Genomic DNA, 11,786 nt, shown 5'->3' with positions numbered 1-11,786 from the left:
TAGTGCAGTCCACTTGGGAGTTCAGTTAATTTCAACATACTGATGTCCTCTTCTTTGGACATATACCAAAGAAAGACAGTACTGGGTTATACAAAGGTTTTATTTGTGCAATTTTTTGAGAAAGTTCTATACTATTTTCTATATTAGTGTAAGTAATATCTACATTCTCATCAGTAGTGACTGAGAGGTATCTGTCTCCATATCATCTCCAACACTTACAATTTATTATCAATTTGCAAATAGTATTTAAACCCGAATAAGTGGTTGGTGATGCTGAGCATCCTCATAACTCAAGCATCTCTTCTTTTGAAAAATATTATGCAGATCATTGACTTGGATAAGATCAGGTACACTTTGTAGATGCTTCCACTCCTTTTGCATTATGGATACTAATCTTTTGATAGATGAAAAGTTGTGGAATGTTTTCTCCCATTCTAGATGGTGTCTGTTCATTCTCATTTTTTCTTCTTTTCTTTGTGAAATGTTTTAAGTTTGATATGATATTATTTGTATTTGCTTTTTCTGCCTGTGGTTTGGAATTTTATTCAAAAAGTCTTACCTATACTAGCTCCATAAAATATTTCTGCTATGCTTTATTCCAGTAGATTTAAAGTCTTGCATTTAAACTTTGTGACATTTTGTGTAGTATTGATGTATGGTGAGTGATAGGGGCATGGTTTTGTCTGTGCATATGGATGGATACACAGTGTTTGTAGAGTGATTTATTAATAGACTACCCACTCTCCATTATATGACTTCTCTGCTTTTGTTGAAAATCAGTTGACTGATTATTTTGTGTGGATTCATTTCTCGAATTTCTATTCTCTGTCTTTGATCTTCATGCCTTACTTTAATTTCATACAACATTGTTTTGGTTGTTATAAATTTGTAGTATAATATTAGGATAGAAATTAGATTTAATCTATAGTTCTTCTTGAGATATTTGAATATTTTATATTATTGAAAAATGAAAAAAGCTGTGCCATGTCAAAGATTTGCTTTATTTGGTTGATAGTGTGATTTTATATGAAGTTTAGAATTATTTATCTCACTTCTGTAAAAATTGTCATTAATATTAGGATAGAAATTAGATTTAATCTATAGTTATTCTTGAGATATGTGAATATTTTATATTATTTATTCCAATACATAAAACGGATATATGATAAACAGAGAGAGATAGAAAGAAAGAAAGAGTGAATATGAATATGGGTGAACCAAAGCAATTTGCTACTAGTAGCTAATGAACTCCAGATGCATGTGTCACTTTGTGCATCTGACGTTACCTGGGTATGAGGGAATTGAACCCAGATTGAAAGGCTTTGCAAGCAAGCTCCCTAAACTGTTGAGCCATCACCTCAGCCGTAGGATTGCTTTCCTGATTTGTTTTTTAGTTCATTATTTCTATGAGATCAATTTACATAGCTTCTACATTGTGCTAACATAAGTGTTTGATTTTGTGTGAACATTAATTTTAATTACCATAATGTCATGCTGGCTCATTTTTGTGGGTGACATTATGTTAAACTCAAAATATTTGTATAATTTCTACATTTTATGTATATATATATATATATATATATATATATATATATATATATATACTATATACTATATAGTATATATATATATATACATATATATATATATATACACTAGTTATTCTATGAGCATAATTAATGACCTAACTTTTTACCTGATTCATTTCTCATAATTTTATCAGTCTGTAGATTTCGTTTTGTATTTTTAAATATAATTTTTACATAGGCATAATCTGACTTCTATTTTAGATACTCCTGTAGTGTTTCAGTTATCTAATTGCTCCAAGTAGTAACCCATATGCTACATTGCATAAAGATTGTATAAGTAAGGTCATATCTTTTTCTAGAACTTAGAGGAAAGTTTTCCAACGACTTTTTGTTTCAGAATGCTATTAGTTGGGTGCTTGCCTTTTACAATCTTTATTTGTATAAAGTTAAATTCCTTCTATACATAACTTGTTAAAAGATTTTTGTTTATTTATGTAATATAAAAATGATGATTAATATTATTGGATATATGTTTTTGCATCTCTTGCTTATATAATTTTTTGTCCATCTAATGATATAATGGATGATGTATGGTTTATATGTATTAAACCACCTTTGTATCAATAAGACAAACCCCAATTTACCATGGTCCACTAATTTTCTTGTGCTACTGGATTTCATATGATAGTGCTATGTTCAAAGTTGTTGCATCTGTATTTACAAGGGATATTTACAATAGGATGGGCATGTTGAGTACTTGTGTGGGCCATGAGTGGAGTTAGGATCAACATTGCATAGGCCATGGGGGTCCTTCAGTTGTCAGACATTAGTTACAGTCATGTACTAAGGGGAAGGGCCAGAAATCAGACACAAAAAAGCAATAAGTTTAGAATCCTCATCTGCCACCATCTTTTGTTTAAATTGGGGAATGTTCTTTCCTTCATGGGTCTCGGTTTTGTTGTGTGCCCTATGAATATAATGACTTAGATAACCTCCAAAATCTCATTAAATTGTCAATGGTCAATGCTTTGTTTTTTACTATATGTTCATTTAATTATAGATCTAAATTTAGCTTCAAACTTATTGAATTCTCAGAAAACTCATTGTAATATAATAAAAGATGAAAATTACTATTCCAAGTGGGATGAAACCTGAGCTGAGTGTGATGGTTTCAATCCATAATCTCAGCTACTTAAGATTGTGAGGCAGGAAGATCATGAATTTAGGACTATCTGGAGATCATAGTGATACTTCCCTCTTTAAAAAATAAACAAAAAAAAAGCAAAAAAGATGTGAAATGGTTAAGCTGTTTTCAGAGAGTCTGCATTTTGGACAGATTTTAAACTATGTAGAAAACAATACAAACGAAAGAATAGAAATTATATTACAATTCTATGATTGACTAGTAACATCATTCTGGGGAACTGAGATTAACCATATTAAGAATTAGTTTTTATGGGCTGAAAGATGACTTAGTGGTTAAGTGCTTGCCTGTGAAGCCTAAGGACCCCGGTTCGAAGCTCGATTCCCCAGTACCCACGTTAGCCAGATGCACAAGGGGGCTCACAGGTCTGGAGTTCCTTTGCTGTGGCAGGAAGCCATGGAGTGCCTATACAATATCTTTCTCTCTCTCTCTCTCTCTCTCTCTCTCTCTCTCTGTCACAATCAAATAAATAAATTTAAAAAAAAGAATTAGTTTTTCTAACTATGAATTTTAAATGATATAATTATATTATAGGTTTAAAGTGTAATCAATATGAAAGTGATTTAAAAATAAAGCATAATCATTTTATACTTTATTTAATAGTGAATTTAAGAAAAATGAAAAATAATGTCTAAGCAGAGATAGTCATGTAGTATTAGCTGCTTTCACAAAGTAAATGAGTTGATAATTCTAATTTCTCCTGAGAGGCATACTGAGAAATTCTCAGAGGAATACAGAAGTCAATGTAATTCAAATTCCCAAGTGTTTTATGAATCAAGTATGAGAAGCAGTCATCTTAAGGGCTATTTGAAAGGTGCTTTTAAAGAAAGATAATGAAAAGTAAGTAAGTTGTTATGTGGCTGTTTTGTGGAGCCAAGATTGAGATTTAGGGTAGATAGAATTGAATTATTTCTTCTGATCAGTTCTTCCATGACCATTTGTGCTAGAGTACGAGGCTTAACCTCTCCAGGCTTCTATTATCTTTCCTGAAAAATAAGAGTAAACTTCCTGCCACGTAGATTTGTTTTAAAGAAACATTAAAAACATACTCTACATCAAGTGCTTTTATGTATAAAAGTCAATTGGTATTATTTTTTATTACAGCTATGATAGTAATGGCTAGCCTTCAAGCATAATTCTATAAGACATCAAATTATTCATTTTCTTATGAGGTAATTGAAATTTCTTTAGTGCTTAAACTTCTTATGATATATTTCTTTTTCTAAAAAAAAATAATTTATTTATTTGAGAGAGAGAAGGGCTGACAGAGAGATAATTGGTGTGCAGGCCCTCTAACCACTGTAGGCAAACTCCAAACACATGTGCTACTTTGTGCACTTGGCTGTATGTGGGTACTGGGGAATTGAATGTGTGCTCCTTTGGCTTTACAGGAAAGTGCCTTAACCACTGAGCAATCTCTCCAGCCCATGATATGATATTTCTAAGACCACAACATATTGTGAAAGAAATAGAATTATTAGCTCTTTCAGAAGCATATTGAAATTTCTTTGTAAGTATCTTTTCTAAAGTGATAATAATGCACACTATTAAATGGAATATTAAATATATAACAATGCCATGAAGCATATATTTTTCACATTTTTCTAACAATAATCATACATAGTTGTATTTTCTCTCAAAATGTAGAACTTAACTAATAATTAGTGAGTATATTTCTATCAATGGAAAGATTTTGAAGGAATGTTGAATTTCTGGTTTTCAAGTGGGAGACAGCACTTCCTGGTAAGCTACTCTGGGTCATTTTGTATGCCTTCCTTGTGAGAAGAGGTTAGTGACACCATTCAGAAGTATGTTTGAAAGGAGCCATGGGCACCTTTCTCCCCTAGAGCTGAGATAATCTCTATTGATAAAATACAGGCAATACTGGAAGATTCATGGTTTCCAAATTCTTAATCTCTTCAAGAGAAATAAATTGTTTGTATTTCAAAGGAGTATGAAAGGTGAATCTTAAACATGGGTAGCTAGTGTGCTATTTCCTATTTTCACTGTTTCCTTTATCTCAAGTCTAACAACATCTAGAGATAATAAAAGGGGAAAGATGGCACTGAATAAATAGAGGGGTTTTTTTTAATGGAGGGAGATTGACGAGCAATAATGTATAAAAATGAATTTAAATATAAGAGTGATTAATGAATTTTATAAGTAAATATATTTCTTTGTGTCAGAAAGTTATATTGAAAATTCATGTTAAGATGCAATTATGTATGACAAACCCTGTCTCTGCCTGCCTTATTTCAAAATTAACCAATAAGTCTGGTGTGTGTGGGGGAGGGGGGTGTATGTCATGGTTTATTAACATACTTTGTTAAGGGAAACAAAAAAAGGACACATACAGCTAGCTAAATCCTAGACCTAGAAATGATAAATAAGTATGCTATTCTTTTAAATAATTATCTCTGGGTAACAGATATTGCTTCATAGAAAGAACATTAGAATGTTAATAGTTATAGTCTCACACCGTGTATTTTCATTGCTTCTATATATTTATTGTATGCCAATTAATGGGCTGTCTTACCATTTATGGCTCATTTATTCTCAAAGTGAATTATTTTAACTTTACAAAATGGTTAGATACACTTTATAGATACAGTGCTAGGATTTTAGACTGTTAAGTAACATTTAACTGCTCTCCTTACACTCTGTGTCTTTCTTATTTTATGTGATCATACAGATAAAATTGTGCAAGACTCTATGTTTAAAAAAGGTTTAAGTAAGTCTTCATTAATATGTATATCTGGAGTCTTAATAGAGATATCATTTTTGCTTGTTCCTCACTCTGTTTTTCTCTAATCACATTTTATTTCTCAAAGAAGTCATCTCTAATTTCCTTATAGAAGATAATAGTTTTCATAAGATTCCAACTTTTAGATATGATTCTATGTTCTTCTAATAGCAATATATTGTTAGATATAATGTACAATACTATATTTATTTTCTAACTTTTCTCTATATAAAGATATGTATAAAATATTATCTGCAACTTTTACTATATAACTCCTTCTTAGAGATTCAGGCATAGAGAATATGATCAACAAGTATATATATTGAAAGGACCTTAGGAAAAAATTCTTAAAACAGTAGTTCATTTTAGTAATTCATAACACACACACAGTGGACAAGTTAATATAATGTGTTCAAGAGCTTAGTTTATATTGCATTGATTGGAGAATAGGCTTATATTCATTAATTCTAGGTGAAACTTGATTTAGAAAGCTCAGAAAATGTTCTCTGATGGCATATTTTATTTCATATAGAAAGAAATACTAAATAGAACAAAATAGAAAAATCCAAGATGAAATAACAAACAAGGTAAGAATATGTGGATTTCTATGACTTTTTTTCAGCAATGTTTATTGGCTACTAGTTGGAGGGCATGAGAAAGTGCGTTTCAGCATCCATAGAAGAAGTTGTGGTTAATTCTAATTTATTTTTTTATAAAACCAATAAATAGCATCTTCTCTTCTGGCATAGCATAAAACAAAATAGTTTACTTTATTAAACATACTTCTGTCTTATCTGAAAATCCCAAAATAAACTTCCCAAATGAGCTATCAAGAATACTATCTTCACAGGTTAACCCATCCCTTCTGGGCTCATCATCAGCATTCAAATGAAATATAGCAGAATGAATGTGACTGAATTCATTCTCATGGGACTGACTCAGAAGCCTCAGATACAGACAATTCTATTTTTAGTGTTACTTATCACCTACATTGTCACAGTCACAGGAAACCTGCTGATTGTGTGTACTGTAAATTGCAGCCAGACATTGAACTCTCCAATGTACTTCTTCTTAGCATTTTTGTCTTTGATTGATGCCTGCTATTCCTCATCCATAATTCCTAAAATGCTAGTTGACTTATTGTCAGAGACAAAGACCATCACATTCAATGCCTATATGATACAACTATTTGTTACACATTTCTTAGGAGCTTCAGAGATTGTCCTTCTAGTGGTCATGGCATATGACCGCTATGTGGCCATCTGTAGACCTCTGCACTATGTCACCAGGATGAACCACCACACATGCTGCCTCCTAGTTGGAGTATGTTGGGCAGTGGGTTTTCTCCACTCTTTTGGGCAGATCCTAGTTACTTTCTGGATCTCTTTCTGTGGTCCCAATGTCTTGGACCATTTCTGTTGTGACATTTTTCCTCTGATTCAACTGGGCTGCTCTGACACTTTCCTTCTTGGTCTTCTGGTCGCTGTCAATGGTGGGGTGATCCCTGTGATCACCTTTGTAATGCTGCTGATGTCCTATGCAGTAATCCTTTGCTCCTTGAGGACTCGCAGTTCTGCAGGAAGGAAGAAGGCCCTTTCTACCTGTGGCTCCCACATCACAGTTGTTGTGTTGTTCTTTGTGCCCTGCATTTTCATGTATCTGAGACCAGTGGCCACCTTTCCCATGGATAAAGCCATCACAGTGTTTTATACCCTTGTAACACCAATGTTAAATCCTATTATCTACACAGCAAGAAATGCAGAGGTTAAACATGCCATTAAAATACTATTAAAGAAGCATCAAAACTTGTATAATAAATGATTACCTATGAATATTTTTTGTCTCTAAATTCATCTACTTATCCATGAGCAATATATTCCAAGATCCTCAATTTTCTGTCTGTGATGTTAAAAACGGTTAATGTTGCTAAACTGTTTTTACATATTTTCTATCCAAACCCACTATATGTATACTCTCATCTCTCTCATATGTGTGTGTGTGTGTGTGTGTGTGTGTAAAAATTTCAAGATTTAAATGAAAATGAAAACAAATCATACCAGAACCAGTGACATAGTAGACAATAATCTCAGAGGATAAAGTTCATAGACACTAGTGTGCACATTAATTACAAGTAACTTGATGGTATAACTCAAAGATTTTTTTTTCAAAATAAGCAAAACCCAGTTACTACACAGAAAGAAATAATAATATTAAAGTAAAATTTAATTAAATAGAATTGAAAATAACAGCTCTAAGAATTAGTGAGTGATGTTTTCTTCGAAAAGATAAGTAATCTTTATAAGTAATATTTATAATCCCTCAACAAACTAACCAAAATCAAGAATGGGAAGACTGAAGTTAATAATAGTTAAAATATATACATCCAACAGACAATCAATGAAATTTTCAGGATTATTTTGACAGATTCTGAAAACATTCTATTAAACTAAAAAAGTAGAATTGAACAACTTCTAATTCATGTGCTCTATCAAAACTAAGCGATGAGGATGTAAATTATTAATAGAACTATAGTAAGTAATGAGATTGAAACAGTGATAAACATCTTCCAACTTAAAAGGCATAAACAGTCAGATCAATTCATTCCTAGGTCTTTAGAAAATATTTTACTTATTTGCAAGCAGAGAGAGATAGAGAGGAGACAGAGAAAATGGGCATGCCAGGGCCTAAAGTGACTGCAATAAACTCCAAAATCATACACCACTTTGTACATTAGGTTTAATGTCAGTACTGGCAAATTAGACCCAGGTAGTCAAGGTTTTCAGGCAAACACCTTAACCATTGAGCCATTTCTCTGGCTGTCATTCCTAAATTCCATCAGACCTTAAAAAATTTACTAGTAAACCTCAAACTATTCCATAGAATAAAAATGGAAGGACACCTGCCAAATTCATTTTATAAAGCTAGTATTATGCATACCAAAATCTGACAAGGACAAAGTAAAAAAAAAGCACCCCTCTGAATAGCTTTAAAAAATACCAAGAAATAAAATTAATCAAGAAAATGAAACACCTCTTCAATGAAAATTTCAAAATATTGAAGAAAGAAATTGAAGAAGACACTAGATGATGGTAAGATCTCTCATGCTAATAAATAAGCAGAATTAACATAGTAAAAATGGCTATATGATAAAAAGCAATATGGTGATTTCAGGCAAAACACATTACAATTCAAATGATGGGGCTGTTTAGGTGGGTCAGTAGGTATAATGCTTGACACACAAGCTTGAGGCTCTGAGATTGGACCCCCAGAACCCATTTTAAGGAGTTTTTATTCAGTTTTACTCAGTTTTAACTGTGTATTCCAGCAGTAGACCCAGTGAACTACCCTATTGACCAGCTAATACAATAGTGGTACAATAGTGGCATGGCTGTTATAGGCATAACCAACTGCTCCAACTGCTCTGTGATTGGACTGAAGACCCTTCCATGGGAGGGAATTCATGCCTAATACTGAAAACCTAGTCAAAAGTCTGTGGTTGGGAAGGACATACACCCTAAAGGGGAAGTTACCTTTGTTGTTTGGCTAAAGGATATATTTTTCTGATAACATTGCCCTCTATTTATTTTTATGTCCATAGATTAATGTTCCTCTCACATTTAATCAGAGAAGCTTATTTTTGCAGTTGGTTGGAAAGATTCCTTTTAAAGTTAGTTTGATTACTGAACAAAATCAAAGCTTCAGTGATGAGAAGAAGTGACTATTGAGTGCTCAGTACTGAATATGGCATCTAATAATATACCTCAAGGCTCATCAAGCATTGTATAAGAGGGAGAAGAAAGAATATAAGAGCCTGAGGATGGGGAGAAGTGCTTTGGAACAATGTCTTCAAAACATGAAGTGGTTTTGCATTCATAATCTCACAGTGATTGTTGTAATCTCCATAATATCTACACAATATTGCACCCATCAACATTCCATCATGGATAGTGGAGAAAGGCAATAAACAACATCAAAGGGCAACAGGGACTAGCTGGAAGTAAGGAGTTCCATGGAATGGGAATGGGAGTGGGAGACAAGGGAAGGTAATGTGAGAGCATTATGATCAAAATTGCATACATATATGCAACTTATCAATTCTTAAAATAACATGTAAAATAAAAGAATTAATGTATAAATAATGAATAAATAACTGCAAAGTATTGTGATGTGGCAGCTCACACCTAAAATCTATGCTCTGGGAAAGTAGAAACAAGAAAATCCCTGAATCTAACTGAATAACTTAATAGAATCAGTGAGCATTAGGTTTAGTGAGGGATACAGTATCAAAAAAATAAGGTGGAAGGAGAAAGAATATGACAATGGACATTGCACTGTGGCCTCCATACACATACATGCAGAAGTGCTTTCACACCAATTCACACCTTCAACAAAATCATCATGAAAATCTCAATGTACTTCTCAGATCTAGAAAAATATTGCCCTAAAATTCACATGGAAAAATAAAGATCTAGAGTTACAAAAGCAACCCTTACAAAGAGTTAAGTTGGCAGTGTTATGTTTGATTTTAAGAAAAATTATGGTGTGACCTGGAGAGATGGTTGAGCAGTTATGGCATCTGCCTGCAAAGCCAAAGGACCCAGGCTCAATTTCCCAGTGCTCATGTAAGCCAGATGTACCAGATGGCACATGTGTCTGGATGGAGTTCATTTGCAGTGGCTGGAGGCCCTGTCATGCCCATTCTCTCTCTCTCTTTCTCTCTCTCTCTCAAATAAAAAAATAAAGTATTTTTTAAAAGAAATATGGTGTTATGGCACCAAAAAGAACATTGCACTATCATGCATGTGCTAATCTATAATGTATCAAAGAAAAGGGACTGGAGATGTACTGAATTCCTTAAGAGTGTATAAATAATTTTCATTTTCTACAACTTTGAGGGAAAGGTTTCCAAATCTTTTTCAGCATGGTATTATTTGTATTTTTATTTTTATGGATTTGTATTGCTTCTCCTTCCTTCTACTCCTAAATTTTTAAGAGGTTTTTGTTTGCTTCTTTATTGTGAAAGGATGATGAATTTTATTGAGCTTTTTCTGCATTGTTTGAGATAATTATATGATTTTGTCCCTTTGATCTATCTCTATTTATCCATCCTTGTAGTCCTTGGATAAATCTATTTTTTTCATGGTACATGTAATTTGTAAAGTTCTTTTGAATTTAATTTGACAATAAATACTTTAAGAATTTTACATTCATGTTCATAAAGGATATTGATCATAGGATGACCATGATGAGTATTTGATGTGCCAATGCTGAGGTAGCATCAGCATTGTCATAGGACATGGGGTTCTTAAGACATCAGACTTTGGAATCTTAGACTAGGTGTTGGGACCAGCAATGATGGGTACCAAGGCAATAGGTTTAAAATCTTAATCTACCCCAATCTTAAAGTTTGATTTGGGGACCTGGAGAGATACCTCAGTGGTTAAGGCACTTGCCGACAGAGCCTAAAGATTGTGTTCAATTCCCCAGTACACATGTAAAGCCAGATGCACAAAGTGGCACATGTATCTGGAGTTTTTTGTAGTGGCTGGAAGTTCTGGCTTGCCCATTCTCTCTATCTCTCTTGTCTCTATATCCTTCTGCTTGTAAATAAATAATGAAAAGAGATTAATTTGGGGAATATTCTTTTCTCAGTTTGTATATGCAACATGAAAAGAATGAATTAGGTAATCTCCCAAACCTCATTCAATTGTCAATCAATAATGTTTTGCATTTTATTATTTGTTGATTTAATTATAGATCAAACTTTGTCTTCCATGTGATTGAATTCTCAACAAACTCCTAGTAAAATAAAATGAAATCAAGTATTATTATCTGTGTAAGATGAAGCATGAACTGTGTGTGATGGCTTGAGTGTATAATCTAAAATACTAGGGATGGTAAGGCCAGATGATTATTTTCTATTTTGAACAGATCTTAAATTAGGCAGTAAACAGTACATAAAAAAGAGTAGAAATTAGATTATAATTCTCTGACTTACTAGTTACACCATACTGAGCAAGTGAAATGAAAGATACTAAGCCTTAGTTTTTAAGAATTAGAAATAATATAGTTATACGTGCATTTGCTGTATAGTTAATATGAAAGTGACTTGAAACAGAACATGATCACTGTATATTTTATTTTAATAATTAATTTAGATAAGATGAGAAATGCTCTTTAAGCAGAGATAGTTATGTGTTATTAACTAACTTCACAAAATAAATGAGATGATAATTCAAAATTCTCCAGAGAGAGGCAATGAAAATTTCTCAGAGGAATATAGAACTTGATGTATTTCAAACTCCCTAGG

The 11,786-nt window shown here is 32.7% G+C and overlaps 1 protein-coding gene across 1 annotated transcript; it reads left to right on the top strand.

The window, feature by feature from the left end:
- The first annotated feature begins 5,778 nt into the window (after window positions 1-5,778).
- On the top strand, window positions 5,779-7,297 carry LOC123459371 (olfactory receptor 140-like). Its single transcript, XM_045145787.1, has 2 exons — window positions 5,779-5,789; window positions 6,379-7,297. Exons 1-2 carry the CDS (start codon window positions 5,779-5,781, stop codon window positions 7,295-7,297), a joined length of 930 nt encoding a protein of 309 aa, XP_045001722.1.
- The last annotated feature ends 4,489 nt before the right edge of the window (window positions 7,298-11,786 follow it).

The sequence above is a fragment of the Jaculus jaculus genome, chromosome 1 (genome assembly GCF_020740685.1).
Source record: "Jaculus jaculus isolate mJacJac1 chromosome 1, mJacJac1.mat.Y.cur, whole genome shotgun sequence".
NCBI classification, from domain to species: Eukaryota; Metazoa; Chordata; class Mammalia; order Rodentia; family Dipodidae; genus Jaculus; species Jaculus jaculus.
This window is presented reverse-complemented; position numbering and strand designations above follow the sequence as displayed.